The sequence below is a fragment of the Podarcis raffonei genome, chromosome 16, assembly GCF_027172205.1.
Source record: "Podarcis raffonei isolate rPodRaf1 chromosome 16, rPodRaf1.pri, whole genome shotgun sequence".
Classification (NCBI taxonomy): domain Eukaryota; kingdom Metazoa; phylum Chordata; class Lepidosauria; order Squamata; family Lacertidae; genus Podarcis; species Podarcis raffonei.
Genome location: NC_070617.1, coordinates 7,950,815 through 7,971,527, shown reverse-complemented (window position 1 = coordinate 7,971,527; position 20,713 = coordinate 7,950,815). Strand labels below are relative to the sequence as shown.

At 47.2% G+C, this 20,713-nt stretch overlaps 1 protein-coding gene across 3 annotated transcripts; it reads right to left on the bottom strand.

Moving 5' to 3' along the window:
• Positions 1-9,839: 9,839 nt before the first annotated feature.
• Positions 9,840-19,017, bottom strand: LOC128403721 (protein S100-A14-like). Of its 3 annotated transcripts, XM_053368755.1 has the most exons (4): positions 18,919-19,017; positions 18,443-18,599; positions 13,446-13,592; positions 9,840-11,866 (listed from the first exon to the last, which is right to left on the bottom strand). In XM_053368755.1, exons 2-4 carry the CDS (start codon positions 18,470-18,472, stop codon positions 11,735-11,737), a joined length of 309 nt encoding a protein of 102 aa, XP_053224730.1. In that variant the 5' UTR covers positions 18,473-18,599; positions 18,919-19,017; the 3' UTR covers positions 9,840-11,734. The 3 variants fall into 3 exon arrangements, with proteins under 3 accessions (XP_053224730.1, XP_053224729.1, XP_053224731.1); XM_053368754.1 differs by lacking the exon at positions 18,919-19,017 and having other exon boundaries at positions 18,443-18,742; XM_053368756.1 differs by lacking the exons at positions 18,443-18,599; positions 18,919-19,017 and adding an exon at positions 13,749-13,878.
• Between the last annotated feature and the right edge of the window lie 1,696 nt (positions 19,018-20,713).

The following is a 20,713-nucleotide window of genomic DNA, read 5'->3' as shown; positions in this document are numbered from 1 at the left end:
TGCACTTTGACGTGCTTTCAAACTGCTAGGTTGGCAGGAGCAGGGACCGAGCAACGGGAGCTCACCCCGGTGCGGGGATTCGAACCGCCGACCTTCTGATCAGCAAGTCCTAGGCTCTGTGGTTTAACCCACAGCACCACCCGCGTCCTATGCGTGTGAGTAGGAGATGACTAAACAAACATGTTTTTATCAGGTGCCAAAAAAAAGAGTTCAGTGAAGGTGCCCGTCTGATGTCACTAGGCAGGGAGTTCCAAAGTGTGGGTGCAGCCACACTAAAATATTGTTTTCTTACAAATGTGGAATGGGTGTTACGCGGTCGAGTAGGCGTCAATGGAATAAGGCGATCTTGCAGGCCAGCTGGCCCCAAGTTGCTAAGGGCTTGGTATACTAATAGTAACAACTTGAACTTGGCCCAGTGGCAAATGGGCAACCAGTACAAATCTCTGAGAGCAGGATTTTTGTGCTGACAAAGCTTCACTCCTTTCAACAATTGTGCTGCAGTATTCTGAAATGTAGGGATGCGGGTGGCGCTGAGGGTTAAACCACAGAGCCTAGGACTTGCCGATTGGAAGGTCAGCGGTTCAAATCCCAGTGACGGGGTGAGCTCCTGCTGCTCTGTCCCAGCTCCTGCCAACCTAGCAGTTCGAAAGCACGTCAAAGTGCAAGTAGATAAATAGGTACCACTCTGGTGGGAAGGTAAGCGGCATTTCCGTGCGCTGCTCTGGTTTGCCAGAAGCGGCTTAGTCATGCTGGCCACATGACCTGGAAGCTGTACGCCGGCTCCCTCAGCCAGTAAAGCGAGATGAGTGCCACAACCCCAGAGTCGGCCACGACTGGACCTAATTACCTTTACTTATTCTGAAATGTACCTTTCTATGTATCTTTTTCTGTGCTTTTCCGTTTTATACATTTCACTAATTTTACAATCATTTTAACATTTCAAAACTTGGCTTCCTTCGCCCTCTTTCTGTGGTCCCTTTATTTTTTAAAAAATATCTTCTGCATATCCAAATTAACTTAATTTGCTCATTTGTTCAATATATACTCTTATAAAACTGCAGGTGATTACAATAATCCTGCCAATGTTCTTATCTGTTTACAACTTATCTGTAATATTCAATAAACCATTTCCATTCTTTTATGAAAAGATTGTTATCTTGATTTCTTATTCTTCCGGTAACTTTTGCCATTTCTGCATATTACGTTAGTTTTTGTATCCATTCTTCCTTTGCTGGTACTTCTGCTTCTTTCCATTTTTGGGCAACTAACATTCTTGGCTTTCTTTCTATGTATCAATCTCTTTATAATGGTCAATGGCCAGTATTCGAAAAGACGCGTTGTTCAAATATATAAAATAGTACCAATCAAAACAGAGAATCATCAGAATGATAATTACTAATAATTGCATCATACTAAAAGACTCCAGCCACAAGTAACAAAATGGAAAGTTTACTAAAACCACTCCCTGGTGACATTTACATTCAGCGACACAAAAATAGCCACCCTGGAAGGGATGGAAGTGTTCTGATCTGAAAGGAGCAGCAAAATATTAAACATACTGGAATTTTTGTGAAAAGTGTTCAGTATATACAGATGTGTGTGTATGTGTGTGAGAGAGGGCGGAGAAACCTTAACCCTAAATTACAAAAGGGTAGTATTTTAGGGGAGATCTCTTTGCGAAATGCGTATATTAGGCACAACCTGCATGCAAGCATGTATATATTGGGATAAATATGACTGAAACGCGGTAGAATTTTCATGCAGACTTTTAATTAAAAATAAATAAATCCACAAATTTCACTATAATGGATAAAATTACTCGCAACCTGAGATTTTGACAAGGGCTGGAACCACCCAGACACTTTTTATATGATTTCGCATTCCTGTATCACATGTCACCATGTTTTAGACCAGGGGTGTCCAACGTCCAAGAAGATCATGCGATTGACCAGGATCAACCAGGGACAGCCCATGATAGACCGGTTGCACAGGCCTGTTTTAGACAATCCTCACCACAGGCCTGGCCGATCTTGAACTAGACTTGGTAACCAGAAAAGGCTAATATTCTTTATGTGAAAGCAAAATTAATGACACTTTTCTTCTCATGACTAAAGGTAAAGATAAAGGGACCCCTGACCATTAGGTCCAGTCGTGGATGAGACTGGAGTTGCGGCGCTCATCTCGCTTTACTGGCCGAGGGAGCGAGCGTACAGCTTCTGGGTCATGTGGCCAGCAATACAATAATCTATTAAACATTAAAAGCTTCCCTAAACAGGGCTGCCTTCAGATGTTTTCTAAAAGTCTGGTAGTTGTTGTTCTCTTTGACATCTGGTGGGAGGGCGTTCCACGGGGCGGGCGCCACCACCGAGAAGGCCCTCTGCCTGGTTCCCTGTAACTTGGCTTCTCGCAGTGAGGGAACCGCCAGAAGGCCCTCGGAGCTGGACCTCAGTGTCAGGGCAGAACGATGGGGGGTGGAGACGCTGCCTTAAGAGCGAGGGCATGGCAGTGAAGATGCTGCCCCAAACTCCTTGGAATGCGCAATGATACGCAAAGATTCATCACCACCGCAATATTTTATCCTCTGTCCCTTTCCTGTGACATGGTGAGAATCTTCGGTAAACATTCCTGGAATGTTTCCATCCCTTCCTCAACAATGATGGAGCGGGATGCCTTGATGATAAAGGGAGAAACTAGTTGCAGGGATTAGGAAATGGTTGGCTCAGCCGTAGAATAAGTCACTGCCTTCATGCGAGGAATTCCAGAGTTCCTTCGTCCTAGTTTCTGGTCACATATCTGAGCGACTACATCATTTCTTAGAAGCAGACAGCCGATCCAGCTTTTCATTGCATAAGGATGACACAAGGGTTGCTAAGACAAGGACGGGGAACCTTTTTCGACCTGAGGGGAGCGTTCCCTGCTTCACAATTTCCTGGGGACTACATGGGCGGGGCCAGGGGAAACAGTGGGCGGGGCAACAACCGCCAACTTTGTGCAATTTATACAATGAATTGAACTGCGCCTTTGTGCAGACACTGAGGTCCAGCTCCAAGGGCCTTCTGGCAATTCCCTCACTGCGAGAAGTGAAGGCACAGGGAACCAGGAAGAAGGCCTTCTCGGTAGTGGCACCCGCCCTGTGGAACATCCTCCCATCAGATGTCAAGGAAATAAACAACTATCTGACTTTTAGAAGACTTTGGAATGCAGCCCTGTTTAAGGAATTTTTTAATGTTTGAAATTTTATCATGTTTTTATATATTTTGGTTGCCATATTTCAAATGTTATTGAGCTTTTCATAGTTTTGCCCAAAGTTGTCGAACTTTTCTGAGCTATTTTTAACGAAATCCATCCGGACACTGTTTCCGACTCCCAGATGTCCGGGAAATTCCAGATGTAGGGCATCCCTATTACAGTGGTGCCTTGGGTTACATACGCTTCAGGTTACAGATGCTTCAGGTTACAGACTCCGCTAACCCAGAAATAGTACCTCGGATTAAGAACTTTGCTTCAGGATGAGAACAGAAATCGCCCTGTGGCAGCAGGAGGCCCCATTAGCTAAAGTGGTGCTTCAGGTTAAGAACAGTTTCAGGTTAAGAACAGACCTCCAGAACGAATTAAGTTCTTAACCCGAGGTACCACTGTATATACTTTGGAAGCCGCCCTGAGTGGCCCCAGCCAGGCAAAGCACAAGAAAAAGCAACAAAGCCAGGGAACCAAAACTCAAACGACTCAGGTGGCTAACACAAAATATCTAAGCAAAGTATCACGGCACACCCTCGTTATCCTAGCTCATCAATATACATCAGTATTGCCTTGGAATGTTTTCTTTTTTTCCTCCAGGAGTTTTCACATTGTGTGTGCGTGTGTGTTTATACAAGGAACGAAGCACCATAAAAGGATTGTTGCCTCCTCCTGAGTCCGGGCTTCCCTCTTCTGACACATAGGCTGGTGACAAACCAATTCCCTCCCACTCTTTTGCCATCCCCGATTCCGAAATAGCACAGCCTCTGGGAAGCCTGCGGGCGAGACATGGAGGCACCAGCCCTTCCCTGTTATTTTGCCTCCAGCAGGTGGAAGTCAGAGGTAAACTGCCCCTGAACATTGAGGCTCGAGGATTATTGTGTGACTGTCGAGTACCATTTTCCAAGTGCCGATCTTCAATACAGTCAAAAGCAGGGGTAGGCAAGCTAAGGCCCATGGGCTGGATGCGGCCCAATCGCCTTCTTGATCTGGCCCTCGGACGGTCCAGGAATCAACGTGTTTTTACACGAGTAGAATGTGTCCTTTTATTTAAAATGCATCTTTTGGTTATTTGTGGGGGCTGCCTGGTGTTTTTACATGAGTAGAATGTGTGCTTTTATTTAAAATGCCACTCTGGGTTATTTGTGGGGCATAGGAATTCGTTCATTTCCCCCCAAAAAATATAGTCTGGCCCACCACATGCTCTGAAGGACAGTGGACCGGCCCACGGCTGAAAAAGGTTGCTGACCCCTGGTCAAAAGCATTCTTTCCCTTTAGACCTTGAGGCTGGCTTGATAATAGAATCACAGGATCACAGAATTGGAGGGGGGGCCATAGGATCATCTAGCTCAACCCCTTGGTGCATATTTTGAGAACCCATTTGTTTCTGTGATTGTAGGTTGTTTTAAGCTGTTCTTAATATTGGGCTTTAATGTTGCAACCTGCCCTGGGGCCTTAGGGAGAAAGGTAGGTAAGTAATAGCAGTAGTAGTAAAACAACAACAGCAACAAACAGGTGGCTGGCCACTGTTTTAAACACTGGGTTTCATCAAATGCCATCCAATTGGGCCAAAACAACATTTTAAGGCCATCTTTTCAAGTGGGCTGAGTGAAGGACAATTTTTATTATTTGTTTCTTACGTTTATATCTCACATTTCTCCAAGAAATTCAAGGTGGCGTACATAGTTCTCCTTCTCCCCATTTGAGCCCCACAACAACCCTTTGGGGTAGGCTAGTCTGAGAGTGAGTGGCTGGCCTGAAGTCAGCTCATGGCTGTGGGCTCAAAGACTCGCTTGCCAGTCTTGTGCGGCTGCGCCTGTGGCTTCCAGGGAGAAGATCTCGCCAGAGGTCTGCGAGATATCGCCAGAACCGAGAAGCCAAAGAAGTGGGGAGAAGCGGCTGCTGCTTCCAGTGAGATTTTTGCAAGATTCCCACGACATCTCTCTGAAATCCTCAGCCACCTCTTCTCACTTATCACGGCGTGGAGGGGACCCCTGGCCGCTCTGGAGAAGTGAGGAGAAACAGAAGCAGAGGTGGCTTGCGAGATCTCAGGTGGGGCTCTCACTGGATGTCGCCAGAACCTGGAAAATGACACTTCTCCTTGCTTCTCTGGTTGCTGGTGAGGTAAAGGGACCCCTGACCATTAGGTCCACTCATGGCCGACTCTGGGGTTGCGGCGCTCATCTCGCTTTTCTGGCCGAGGGAGCCGGCGTACAGCTTCCGGGTCATGTGGCCAGCATGACTAAGCCACTTCTCACGAACCAGAGCAGCGCACGGACAACGCCGTTTACCTTCCCGCCAGAGCGGTACCTATTTATATACTTGCACTTTGAGGTGCTTTCGAACTGCTAGGTTGGCAGGAGCAGGGACCAAGCAACGGGAGCTCACCCCGTCGCAGGGATTCGAACCACCGACCTTCTGATCGGCAAGTCCTGGGCTCTGTGGTTTAACCCACAGCGCCACCCGTGTTCTTGCTGGTGAGGTGCTTGCCCTTAAATTCCACCACCAAGATGGCTGCCTCCGTCTGCCTCATGGATGCAATGCCCTCTCCTTCCGAGCCCCTTCCAGAGACCGTGTCCCGCTCAGATGGGTCCCTCGACAACCTTTTCTCCCAACCAGGCTCCCAGCCCCCTCACCTCCTCTCATCCTGTGACACACTCCCTGCCCATCTAATTAGTCACACCCCACACCTTTGCATCGCAATGTCTATTTACCAGTTCCCATGGAGGCTGAGCAACTTGGCAACTCCATTATGAAACCGCCCCTCGGGCAGAAGAACCTCGGCAGGCGACGACGCAGCCCTGCCTCCGAAGCTCTGCTGAGGCCATCTGGTTCCTTGGCTCTTGGCCGCGTATGCGAACCAACTCCCAGTGAATTGTACGGGGATCTTGAACTCGGGTCCTGCTTGCAAATTTCCCACAGGTGTCTAGATGGCCACAGTGAGAACAGAAAGCTGGACCAGATGGGTCATTGGCCTGATCCATTGGACTCTTCTTATGTTCTCAAACATTCTCTCAAAGCGCACAGGCTTTACACCTCTTTAAGTCCAATTTAATATGTGATCCCTGATAGGTTGGAACATTTATACCACTTGCTGGAAACCTCAGGAGGAAAAAGTTGCTCTGTTGCTCAGCTTGAGAGTTTCCTGTTGAGACAGCTGGTTGGCCCAACAGGCTCTTCTTAAGTGTTTTCAGACAGAATAAGAATAAGAATAATTTATTATTTATACCCTGCCCATCTAGCTGGGTTTCTCCAGCCACTCTGGGCGGCTTCCAGCAGAATATTAAAATACAATGATTCATCAAATATTAAAAGCTTCTCTTAAACAGGGCTGCCTTCAAATGTCTTCTAAAAGTCTGATAGTTGTTTATTTCCCTGAGATCTGATGGGAGGGCGTTCCACAGGGAGGGCGCCACCACCGAGAAGGCCCTCTGCCTGGTTCCCTATAACTAGGCTTCTCGCAGGGAGGGAACCGCCAGAAGGCCCTCGGCACTGGACCTTAGTGTCTGGGCAGAACAATGGGGGTGGAGATGCTCCTTCAGGTATACTGGGCCAAGGCAGGATACACGTGCACCATACATTAAAAGTACTCTTATAGCATATTAAGAGTCATAGAGAATCTTGGGAACTGTAGTTTCTTAAGGCTGCTGAGCTTGCAGAACGACCATTCCCAGCACCTTCAACAAACTACAGTTCCCAAGATTCCACCATGACTCTGGAAGTGGTATAAAAGTGTTTTGAATTGATGGGAAGGGTGTGGCCTGAAAGGCAGAGCTGTGCCAGAATTGTTCCCCTAGTTTCATCAGTTATTGTTGTTGTTGTTGTTTTTATCACTATTATTATTATTATTATTATTATTATTATTATTATTATTACCCTGCCTTTCTCTCAGAACCAGGACTCAGGGCAGCTTACACAAATTAAAAACAACACAGGCAAAGTAGAAAAGGCTAAAAGCATATAAAAGATCATAATGAAAGAGCAATTAAACTCTCATAAAATTACAGCAATATAAAAAAACAAATCTTATTAAACGCAGGCAGTATAAACAGCACAGTGCCGTTAAAAGCTCTTTCCTTTAAAAACAGTTAGTTCCTAAAGGTCTGCTGGAATAAGACAGTCTTCACCTGCCAATGGGAAGCAAGCAAGGAGGGAGCCAGTCTAGCTTCTCAAGGAAGGGAGTTCCGCAGCTTGGGGGCAGCCACCGAGAAGGCCCTGTCCTGCATCCCCACCAAGCAGGGCTGTGAGGGCAGTGGGGCTAAGAAAGGGGCCTCCTCCGAAGGTCTTTCAGGTGGGCCTAAGCTGTATGGGGCTTAGAAGTCATAACCAGCACTTTGAATCGTGCCCAGAAACAGACCAGAAGCCAAGGGAGCTGTTGTATCAAGGGAGCTGTTTACTCCCTACAACCGACTTAATTTCATAGAAATCGTTTTGGAATAGGGTCGCCATGTTTCAAAAAGTGAACATCCAGACAAAAATGGCAACCCTATATTGGAAGTAATTTTACAATACAGTGGTACCTCGGGTTACAGACGCTTCAGGTTACAGACTCTGCTAACCCAGAAATAGTACCTCGGGTTAAGAATTTTGCTTCAGGATGAGAACAAAAATCGTGCGGCGGCAGCGGGATGCCCCATTAGCTAAAGTGGTACCTCAGGTTAAGAACAGTTTCAGGTTAAGAACGGACCTCCAGAACAAATTAAGTTCTTAACCTGAGGTACCACTGTACTGTAAAAACATGAAAAACGATTGCATCATGATATGGTGTGTTTATGTTTATGTTTTTAAACTCTGAGTTGCTTGGATATATTCCTGTGTTTGTAGTTACTGTTGTGTTACCCGTTTGTATGATTTTAACGATCTTGGCTGCGCTAATTTTCAAGGTGGTTGGATGTTGTTCATCATTTCTGAGGGGCTCTTGACAAGAGGGGAAAACCAGGATTGTGTGTGTGTGTGTGTGTGTGTGTGTGTGTGTGTGTGTGGTTCTTCTGGAAGAAGGTACAGGGTTATAAAGACTAGGACTAGCGGCCTGAGAAACAGTTTCTATCCAAATGCGATTTTGGTTTTAAATGCAGTGTAAGGAGTCTCTATGGGAGTATATTGTTTTTAAAAATGAGGTATCAGAGTTTTTAGGGGGCTAACCAGGTTGGGATAGTTGGGATAGCAGGCTTGTTGGTTTTTGAATGTCTTATGTAGATTTTTTCAATTTCATTGTTTTGTATGGGACAATGACAATAAAGATTATCATATCGCGTGCGCACGCGTGTGTGTCTGTCTATCTATCTATCATCTATCTATCTATCTATCTATCTATCTATCTATCTATCTATCTATCTATATCCTTTGTCTGTAGTGGTGCTTGCTGTCTTTATTTGATTCATTGTATTTGATTTAATGTATTCCTGAGCCGCTCAAATCTCAAAGCAGCTTACAAGCAATACATAGCAGGAACATAACAAAATGTAACAGAACATCTTTGGTGGCATCAGGAAAAGCTTTATGGGGGGAGGAGAGAGGGGAAATCTCTGTTTCCAAGACTCAGCTCCCATCTGGAATATGAGACCTGGAATACTGGAGGTTTTTAAGCAGAGGTTGGATGGCCGTCTCTCACAGATGCTTTAGTTGAGATTCCTGGATCGCACGGGGTTGGACTAGATGACCCTCGAGGTCCCTTCCAACTCGACGATTCTACGATTCTATGCATGGTAATTATCCACTCTCACAGCAACCCTGCGAGGGAGGTCATTAACAGGCTGACTGAGCATGAGGGAGAGTGACTTCCTCGCGGCAGCAAAACATCACTGCTTAGACGAATAGAGCAAAGTGGCGATCCTCAGGCTGTAGGGTCAAATGTGGCCCTCCAAGGCTTTGTAGATGGCCCTCAGAACTCTCCCTAGGTAGCAATGCTCGCCGGCCCTGCTTTGCATGCTCCTTGGGTGTTTCTGGCTGGCTGGAATTTCTCCCTGACCTCTGATCATGCCTCTTGCTTCCAGGGATACAGAAGGAAGGGTGAGTGTGTTGGAAAACTAGCTTACTGTAGAACAGTAAACTCTACATCTGTTGCTCTGCCAAAAGATTGCTCAGAAGGGAATGCAACTCTCAGACTGGAAATAAAAGGTCCAGTAGGGACATGGGTGGCGCTGTGGGTTAAACCACAGAGCCTAGGACTTGCCGATCAGAAGGTTGGCGGTTTGAATCCCTGTGATGGGGTGAGCTCCCGTTGCTCAGTCCCTGCTCCTGCCAACCTAGCAGTTCAAAAGCACGTCAAAGTGCAAGTAGATAAATAGGTACCACTCCGGCGGGAAGGTAAACGGCATTTCCGTGCGCTGCTCTGGTTCGCCAGAAGCGGCTTAGTCATGCTGGCCGCATGACCCGGAAGCTGTACGCCGGCTCCCTTGGCCAATAAAGCGAGATGAGCGCCGCAACCCCAGAGTCGGTCACGACTGGACCTAATGGTCAGGGCTCCCTTTACCTTTACCGTTAGAGATCTAGAATCGTTTCAGCAAGGCAGGATCCTGCCAGGCTAGCAACGACATGGATCCGTCCTTAAAGATCCTGTCCCTTAAACGAGATGCGATGAAGGAAAGACAACGAGCCTCCTGCAATCTTTCTTTCCTTGTTTCTTTATTTCATGGATTTATACAAAAATAATAATAATAATAATATGGCAAGCAACACAAGAGGTCAAAACGTTTGGCCATCCGCCCAGCCCAGACTATGGAAACCAAGGATAATTCTTGCCAGATGAGGTGGAAAGGAATGGGACGGATCCAGACCTAACTTGGACACTCGGTGGATAGCTTCATGATGACCACGGCATACCAGATTTGGCTGCAGGGAAGGGTTTCTTCAAAGTATTTCATGGTGGTTCCCATTTGGTGAGTGTTTAGGTCTCAGACCTGTTTGACTTGTCCAGTGGAGACATCAACCCTGACCCCAGAACACCCTTTGCTACCCAACCTCTGCTCTCTCCCACCCAAGAATCACACACAGCCCCAACTCCTAGCCTCTTGCTCTAACCGCTAGCCTCCGCTTCCCTTTCCAGGTGAGGAAATTGAAAGCCATTACCCCTGAGCTTTGCACCCTCTCCCTTAGGCCCCCGGTAAATTGTGCAGAGATGAGTTGAAGGGCCACAGTAAGTATTGGGAAGAAGGAACTGGATCTTCCAAGAATTCACCCCCTGGTGGCTTATCAGGAGGTGAAGGGAAGACCACTCAAAGCTTTCAAATGCATTGAGTTGAAGGACTGCATTCAACACAGCTAGGCCTGATGTTGGAGGCTAGAGGGCGGGGCCACGTTGGAACTCTGGCAGATCAAGGGGTGGAGCCAGTGCAGGAACTGGTGGGTTATGGGCGGAGCCTATATAAATCCAGTCTTTCCAAGCTGGTTCAATCACAACCCATGTTGCCACAGTTGTAGTTGGTTGGGCCAAGATTTGCATTTCTCCAGTGGTCGTAAATTCGTGTTGAGTGCTTGCCTAGGTCCAATCTCCATAGCTTCTCATCTTCTTCCGCCCACCTGATCTGGCACAGCCAAATCCAATCCATTTAATTCAAACTCCATAGCTTCTTTGCTTTGTGAATTTAGAAGACTAAAATAACACCCAAGGAGGAGACCAGGAGCTTGAAAACACAGCTAATGGAAGAAGCATCATCAACGCTATGGAAGCGGGTGAACCAAGATGGACTGGCCAAGCGGGAAACGAATTCCACCACCGAGATCAAAACTTTGGATTGAATGTATAGGTTTATTTTTAAAAATAATAATAACATTTCCAAGGTCTGGAGCAAATAGTATTCTGGATTCCGGATCTAGAGAGAGGAGGGAAACATGGTGCTCTGGGCATTCTAGATCCAGGGGTAAGAGAACTGAAACATAACAAATCTAGAGGCAAGGGCTACTAATTTATTTTAAAAGTAAATCTCCAAAGAGTTCTGGATCAGATCTGGAAGATCTCAAACAAACAGACATGCAGAAGAAGAAGAAGAGTTTGGATTTGATATCCCGCTTTATCACTACCCGAAGGAGTCTCAAAGCGGCTAACATTCTCCTTTCCCTTCCTCCCCCACAGTATGGAGGAGTTTTGGGGGGTCGGCCTGAATTATCAAAACCAGAAAATAGGAAATTTGAGAAAACATCCAGACGGTGAGCTAAAATGACCTCTTAAGGGTCCAGAGCTCCTCCGTTTGAAGGTTCTCGAGTTGAGCGGTCAGGAACCGAGAACGTCAGTGTACCCGGAAAGCTTACAACAATGCCATTCTAGAGTGGACTAGAGTGGTTAGGGTGGGAACCTGGGCTGGGAACTGAAAGTTTCCCAACTTAAAGGCGATCAAGCTCTAGACTTTGATATCCCAGAACCGAGCAAGGGGAGGGGATGGAGAGCACCCCAAAATATTAACACTGCATTGACAACACATTGACATCATGGTGGACAGTCTCTCGTTCTTCCTGTGTAAACGGTCCGAGGCCTTGTGGTTCTGATCCTGCCAGGCGTGCGTTACTTCTTACTCTTTGTGACTCGGCACCCCTTTGCTGCGTCTCCCATGACACTCCAATACTCGCCGAATTGCAGTTTGGCCTCGTCGCCGTCGCCATGGCATTCAATCTTATCGTCCAACGTGCCAACGCTCTGTTGGGAGGAGAAAGAAGCTGTCAAAACCCAGCAGGGAAACCAGAAATTGGATTTACAGTTTGCAGTTTCTTTTTCCAGACTTGGGGGGTTGGACTAGGTGGGCCCAGAGAGAAAAGTGGGCGGGGCAGCAAAGGTCAATAATTTCACCTCCGCGCAGGAGGGCAGTTTCTGTGCCCGTACTCACACATCCCTCTGTATCCTGGCAAGTTAAGAGGCATGGTCAGAATTCAAGGACACATTCCAGCCAGGCAAAAACACTCAGAGAGGATGCCAAGTAGGGGCAAAAAGAGGGCATAGCCTGGAGAGAAGGGGCAAGGCTTAGATGCCTGGAGGGCTGAACCTGAGGTTTCCTAGCCCTGCATTAGAAATCTACCAAGTTCCACTGCTTTTTTCATTTTTAAGTAAAGGTAAAGGGACCCCTGACCATTAGGTCCAGTCGTGGCCGACTCTGGGGTTGCGGTGCTCATCTCGCTTTATTGGCCGAGGGAGCCACCGCACAGCTTCCGGGTCATGTGACCAGCATGACTAAGCCGCTTCTGGCGAACCAGAGCAGCGCACGGAAACACCGTTTACCTTCCCACTGGAGTGGTACCTATTTATCTACTTGCACTTTTGACGTGCTTTCGAACTGCTAGGTTGGCAGGAGCAGGTGCCGAGCAATGGGAGCTCACCCCGTCGCGGGTATTTGAACCACCGACCTTCTGATCGGCAAGTCCTAGGCTCTGTGGTTTAACCCACAGCGCCACCCGCATCCCTTTTTTAGGCAAGTGATAAATACACCTTTATTTTGGGGGGGAGGGGGGTCCTTTCTCCTTTCTGCTGCTCCTTGGAAAAACTGCACCTCTCCCTTTCCCTGCTCCATTCAATGGATGTTTCTGTTCTATTCATTTGTGTCAGGGATGGGGAACCTGCAGCAAGCCTTCCATACATTGTTGGAATGGGGCAACCCAGCCAGATGGGTATTATTATTATTATTATTATTATTATTATTATTATTATTATTAGACTCTAACTCCCATCAGCCCCAGCCAGCAAGGCCAACAGCCAGGTACTGTGGGAACTAAAGTCCAATAACATGGAAGAGCACAGATTCTTCCTTCCCGACTTGTGTGGAACAAGAGAAACAAGGCTACAATCAAAGCATCATCGGAGGAATGTGGACACAATGATCTACCATTACTTCCACAGCTGAGTGTCTCACAACAAGGATCTAGGCCTCCCTTTCCCTCCAAAAAAACTGAGGCCGTGCAGGCATTGTTGAACGCTCATCACCCCTGACAATTGGCCATGCTGTCTAGGTCTAATGGAAGCTGGCTTCAAGAACATTGTTGGACTACAACTCCCATCATCCCTGGCCATTGGCCATTTTGGCTGAAGGGGATGTGGAAGTTGTATTCCCTATGACACGTGTCAGGCCCCAGGTTGAGGGAAGCTGATCTAGGCTGAAGAGAGGAATTGCAACTATTTGGTTTGGAATTGTTCCCCTACATAACGCAGAAACACCCCCCCAAAAAAAAAACCTCTGCCACCCCCCAGCGGACGTCTGTCTTAGATTCTAGGTCTAGATTCTCTTCACCTCTGCTAAGTGTGGCAACCTCTGTCCCACCAAGTCCCTCAGCTCATTGGGGGTGATGCACTCTTTACGGCCCTTGACGGCGTAGCAGTGGAAGTTGTTGATGACGATTTCAATGGCCCTCTCCACATCGGTGAGCTCTTGAGAGTTCTGGGGAAGGAGAACAACAAGGGGTGGAGTTATTGCGAGACGCAAAGCATCAGCACAAGTCTGTGATCTCGAAAGAAGGCAGTCAGACCGGCCCGACTCCCTCCTACGCAGTTACACCCTCCCCGAAACTCCATTAAGACTCCCAAGATTGCATACCATCTCTGGTGAGCAATCTGGAGATGATTATCCATTTCATTCGCACCAAACAGCCCAGCTCCATTACAGAGGAAACCACAACACCCATCCTCTTCTGTGCTAGACCAGATAAGATGTGTCCCATGTCCACAAACAACTCAGTCCAGAACGAATCATATCCTTGTTTACCATATCCTATGTTGAAACTCATTCATTTCCTGACTCACATTCTGCCTGCATTAGAATGAATGAAAACTGAAGTCAAATCCATCCCAAATCTTCTGAAACTTCAGGAGATATCCAGAGTCTTTCTTCAACAGCTGGACATATTCCAAATCATTTTAAGACCTGGTTGTTGTTTTTTACAGAAGCCACAACTGCACCATACATTTAAAGCACCATGATCCCACTTTAGACAGTCATGGCTTTCCCCAAAACGAATCCTGGGAGTTCTAGTTTGTTAAGGGCGCCACTGAGACTTGTTAGGGCAACCCCCTATTCCCCCCTCAGAGCAACAATTCCAGGAGTGGCTTAACAACCAATCCCTCTTCCCAAGGAACTCTGGGAATCATAGTTCTGGGCAGGATTCTCCTAACAACTGTCATCCTATTTCACAAACTACATCTCCCAGAATTCATTGGGAGGAGGGACATGACTGTTTAAAGCAGAAGAAGTCAAAGGGGCATGGAGAGTCAGTGCTGAGGACCAAGATTCCCAAAGGGTACATCCCCGAAATTTGCACTCCAATTCCCATAAGCCCCAGCCAGCAAGGCTAATGGCAATGGATGATGGGAATTGCAATCCAATGACATCTGGAGGGGTATCAGCACTCTATATGATATTGTGGGTGTCAGATGTGTGTCAGGTGGGGGTTCGATAGCCTCAAAGGATGGATGAGAAATCTGATTCTGTTCACATTTAAAGGCAAATTGATCAAACTGATGCATTACGAAACAAAATACAAGCATGAAAGACAGCCATCCTCCTAATTTCACACTGTTCTGAATTTTGCAATGCATTTCTCTGGCCAAGTACAGGTGTACAAAAACACAGGTATTGGTAAAAATCGTGTGCAGAAAAGTCTGATATTGGAGACTTTGCAGAAATGTGTCGGTCGCAGCGAAATTGCATTCAAAAACAATTGTATAGTAAGAGAAATTCGCACTGAGGTGCTGACGAATTTTTGTGAGGACTTTAAAAAAGAAAAAAAACCTGCAAGCTGATCTGGAAATGCGGAGAGGCAAATTTCAGACTGGAAAAATGAGGAACAGAGAGAAACGGAAACGGAAATGATTTGCCCATTCTGACAGCCACGATTATTTGATGCACAACAATTCTCCAAAGCCAATCTGATCCATCTGATCATGTGCACTGCAAACAGGATGAACAGTGGAGTAGGAAAGACCCGGGACCTCTTTTTGCACCATGGTGTCTAGGGACATATCCTGACCCTCAGTTTTCGGCCATAAGAGCACCATACCACCAGGCCCGCCAAGACCCAGCCTGAGAGAGAGTTTGCAGCCTCTCACCTTAACATTCCCACCCCTTGCCTTTCCTAATTATTACACAGGAAGTTGCCTTGTACTGAGTCAGAGCCCTGGCTCAGTGTTGTTTACACGGACTGGCAGCTGCTGCTCTCTAGGATTGCAGGCAGGGGCCTCTCCCAGCCCTACCTGGAGTTGCCGGGTCTCGAACCTGGGACCTTCGGCATTCAAAGCAGACTCTCTACCCCTGAGCTATTGCCCTCCCCTGCTGTCTGATATACTTTTAACTGGGGGTGCCAGGGACTGAACCCCAGACCTTTGGCATGGAAAGCAGATGTGCGGCTATTTTGCCCTATAAATAAAGTAAGGCCCTAGTCCTCATTGTTTGGAAGAAGGCCCTGATTAAGACAGGAATGGAGGGAGCTGTTCTGTATTGAGTCAGACCTCACGGTCCATCTAGATCAGTGTTTTCCAAACTGTTTTTGGACTACAACTCCCATCGTCCCTAGCTAGCAGTACCAGCCATCAGGGATGATGGGGACTGTAGTCCAAGTTGGAGACCCAAGTTTGGGAAACACTGATCTTGTCTGATATTGCCTCCGCTGACCACCAGTGGGTTCAGGCAAGGAGCATTCCCAGTTCAATAGGTCTTACTCTTGAGTAAGTGTGCCCAGGACAACAGCCCATAAATAACAAAAGGTTATTGCTTCCTGCGACTGCCACCCTTACTTGGGGACTGAGTCCTACTGAAGTCATTGGAAGCAACCTCCGAGTAGACCTGTATAGGACTGTGCTGTGCCAGCATCTTTTTTAATGAAATGAAAGGAAATCCCGTTTTGAATCCTGAAAATCCATATGAAATCTTCCTTCTACACTGTGCTACATTCAGTTGAGAGCTTACTGAATGTTTTTTTTATTAAAAAATATATTCTAAAAATCATCAGGGAAAACCTGTTTGAATGCCGAGAGAAGCCAGAGCTTTCGGGCGTTTCCCTGGATGAATGTCTTTCCTCCAACCGCAAAGCCAGTTGATCCAGAATATATATTTAAAATCAGCTGAGGGATCTGGTCTCCATGACAGAAGTCACTTGTGGAGCCTGCTGACATGTCATTCTGGACCCAATGTGCTATTTGTATTCAGGGCTGCTGGAACAGGAGGCGATCTGTACCTCCTTGGTTGTTTTTGTAATCTGCATCTTCTGCTACAGTTTCACCTTCATGCACACGCACATACGGAGTTTACACTAACCTTCCCCAATCTGGTGACCTCCAGATGTTTGAGGACTGCAATTCCCATCAGCCCCAGCCAAATGGGACAACGGCCAGGGCTGATGGGAGTTGTAGTCCACAAACATTTGGAGGGCCACAAGCCTGCCTGCCCCTTTCCTAGACAAATGTCCCAGCCAATCAGGGATCACATATCAAATGCACTTACAGAGGTGTAGAGCAGGGATGAGGAGCCCCTATGTTGTTGGACTACAACTCCCATCAGCCCCAGATCATCACTGGTCAATGACCAGGGATAATGGGAGTTGCAGTCCAACAACATCTGGAGGGATTCCCCTTCCCTGCATTAGAAGGAAGGCAAATGACGACTTAGTTCAGGGACAGGGAATCCATGATTCTCCAGATGTTGTTGGGTCCCAATTCTCATCACACCCAGCCAACATGGCCAACAGTCAGGGGTGATTGGAACTGTAGTCCAGTAATATTTGGAGAGCCACAGGTTTTCCCGCCCCTGCTGTATACACATCTCCCAACCAATCAGGGACCACATATTAATTGCACTTGCAGAGGTATAACGCAGGATGGGTGAGACTGTTGACCTACAGCTGTTTGTTGGACTACAACCTCCATCAGTCCCAGCCAGGATGGCCCAACGGTCAGAGATAACGATGGGAGTTGTAGTCCAGCAACACCCGGAGGGCACCAACTTGGGAGAAAGCTGGCTTACGCGTTCCCTGTCTGCAAATTTTGCCACCTGATTGCCCCTTTCACAAACCATGCCCCATGCTCAGTTGGCAGAGCACAAGACTCTTTATGTCAGGGTCGTGGGTACGAGCCCCACTTTGGGCAAAAGACTCCTGCATTTCAGGGGGTTGGACCAGATGACCCTGGGGTCCCTTCCAACTCTATGTTGCTATGAAATTTTCCACCTTCTCTCCTCATTTCCAAACAACAGCATCCTAGGCGAGGACAACGAACTCTGACTCAGCGCTAGACTTGGCAACCATCTCCGCTTCTAGTAAAAATATTACCAAGATATTCTCCCCCACGCCCCAAAAAACCTCACCCCACCTACCAATCTCCTCTCATTAGGACATTTTTCCTTAAAACATTTCAATGTGTCCCAGAAGGAGGACCATTCCAGAGGAGATTAGAGCTTTGCCAAGGTGGTAGACAAGTCTATTCTAGGCCCCAGAAAGTCAGCGTCTCACACAACTAGAAAGAACTGGTTTGGCCGAGGAGATCCCGAAATTTCCTTAGAGGGAGTTGGTTGCGCAAGAGGATCTCTCCCTCTCTCCTGGGGAAGGACTGGGTCTCGGTGGCAGAGTGTTCCTAACCACATCAACCCTTTCTCCAGAATCATGAGGACTTTAGCTATGGGGCAAGATCATAGCTGTCAACTTACAGATTTGAAAATAAGGGACCAGCAGCCTTGAAAATAAGGGATCAGCACCCAAAATAAGGGATTTTCCGGGCACAGGTATGTTCCACTTCTGAGCCCCTCTGAGCCAAAGGCAGAAAGCCCAGCCAGCAGCCAAATGAAGCCTCATCAATAAGGGACAGCAGCGGGACATGGCGCTAGGATAAGGGACTGTCCCGCCAAATAAGGGACACTTGGCAGCTATGGGCAAGATATGTAGCCAAGTTACAAAGTACGCACTCTGTATGCAGGAGAGCTGCTGCCAGTCAGTGCAGGCCACATTGAAGTAGAGGGAGCAATGGTATGACAGCTTCCTATGATCCCTGGAACATTAATGGAGGAAACTGACCCCTGTATTTTAGCCAGCCCAATCCAGTTCCCTATGACATGGGGTTCTCCGTTTCTCCCAGAAGCTTTGCTGAGTTTAAGATCCACAGATGATCCGAGAGGGCATCCTTTCCACACACACACACCCAAAAAAACCCTACACACATCCCCCTTCCAACACAGAATGATTTCCACAATTTCTCCTCTGCCTTCCCCAGAAAATCAGAAGACAGTCCCATTTCCCCACTCCAATTGACCTTTCTCTTCTTGCAGCAACCAAAGCCCATTGTTGATTCGGTTCGGTTCGGCAAAAATCCCCTTCTTCGGAGCAAGTTGTGGCGAGTCGGTTCCTTGAGACCCGCTGGGTAGATCCCGCAAAGAGGCTCTTAGAAATCCAACAAACGGCTGTGTTTCCTACGTGCGGCCAACAGAAGGGGAGAACGGAGACTTTTAGCTTTCCATTGGATCCTGCCTCTTTTATTTCCCCACTCCCCCACCCTAGTCTGAGCGTGTTTGGGAAGGCAAATTGTTGAGCGCTGCCTGAACATGTCCGGAGCAACGAGGCGCGCCGCTGAGCGAGAAAAGGATTGGAGTTCACGGGGAAGGGGTGGGAGTCTGAAGGAAGGGGAAAGCCCATTACCACTACTATCCCAAACAGCAAACACACCTTGCACCCCTTCTGTTTTGAGATGGGAGCCCCGGAGGAGTCCCAAAGGAGAGAAGTCCTTCTTACCTGCTCGAAGGGATCAGCTGTGCTGGATAGAACTGCCTCTCCTGCCACGGTTTTATATCTCAAGAAGGCGTGTGTTGGAGACACCTTCGGGAGATACCAGGAGGCGGTGGTGGCGCAAGGCATCTCGCTGCGCCGCCTGGCATCCTGCCAGCGTGGAACTTCAGCGCCACCCATTTCCTAATTTTTTAGTCACTGTGCGGCGGGTGAGCAATTGGTATGACAGGAGGCCAGTTTACGTGACTCTTCTCTTCCCTCCCCGCCCCCTCCAGTTTATCAAACTCGCCCGCTTCCCTCATCTCGTGCTGCATCCCAGTGATGGCCAAACATTAAGGATCTAAGAATGTACATCCGTGGCTCCCAATTTTTTTGATGCCACACCTTACGGATTCCATGAACTCATCTCCAGCGCCCCCCTCTAAAAGCAGGGGCGCGGGTGGCGCTGTGGTCTAAACCACTGAGCCTCATGGGCTTGCCGATCGGAAGGTCGGCGGTTCGAATACCCGCGACGGAGTGAGCTCCCGTTGCTCTGTCCCGGCTCCTGCCAACCTAACAGTTCGAAAGCACACTAGTGCAAGTAGATAAATAGGTACTACTCCGGCGGGAAGGTAAACAGCGTTTCCGTGCGCTCTGGTTTCCGTCATGGTGTCCCGTTGTGCCAGAAGCGGTTTATTCCTGCTGGCCACATGACCCAGAAAGTTGTCTGCGGACAAACGCCGGCTCTCTTGGCCTGAAAGCGAGATGAGCGCCGCAATCCCATAGTCGCCTTTGACTGGACTTAACCGTCCAGGGGTCCTTTACCTTTACTTTTAAAAGCATTGTTCAGAATAGTGGTTTGCGCAACCCCCTGATTCATTGCACATTTATTCGAAATCCAATTAAAATTGATTAGTTTGTTGTAGAATATTTGAAAAAGAAATATCATGGTTGTCTTAAAACTTAGGCAGGATTTGAAGTATAGCAGCAGATGACAAGCGGTAGCTTAATAATTTATAGTTTTTACTCAACTTAAACTACCTCATCAGGTTATTGCGAGGTCAAAACAGTGAGGCGGAGGACTGCCTTATTTTTCCGTGTATAAGGCGATGTTTTTGCTTAAATTTGTTAGGCAAAAAATGGGGGTCATCTTGTACACAGATTGTGAATGCAAGAGAGGAAGGTGATCAGTGGCGGCAATTGGGCAGGCAGGTGAGAGATTGGCAGTGGGCGACCTCCCCCCAAAAGCTTTAAAAAACCCTCAACAGATCAATAATTATTGATTTCTTTATTTTGGGTTTAAAAAGATAGGGATCAACTTATACATGGAGGGATCTTATACATGGAAAAATACGGTATGTAAGCCACCCTTGAGTAGGAAAGGTGGGATATAAATGTTAGTGTAAAATTGCCGTGGCAAAAAAAAAGCAGTGAATAAATTTAATAAACAGTCATAAGAATGCATGGACGACACAAGATTTACCCACCCTGGAAGAGTGGCAGATGAAGGTGATAGACTATATGGAATTGGCAGAAAAGACTGGCAGAATCCGTGACCAGGGAGAAGAGTTGGTGGAAGAAGATTGGAAGAAATTTAAAGACTACTTGCAGAAAAACTGTAAAATTAATAATGTTAAAATGATGTTGGATTGAAAATAAGTGGTATTGGTAACAAGATTAACAAGAATATGCAAATGCGCATTGATAATGGATGAAAATATATAGTTATAATAGGCTAAGATATAGAGTAAAGATAAATGAAAGAGGGTAAGGATTTGCTGAAATGTTTTTGTAAATGGGAATACAAAAAGGGGAGGTGTGA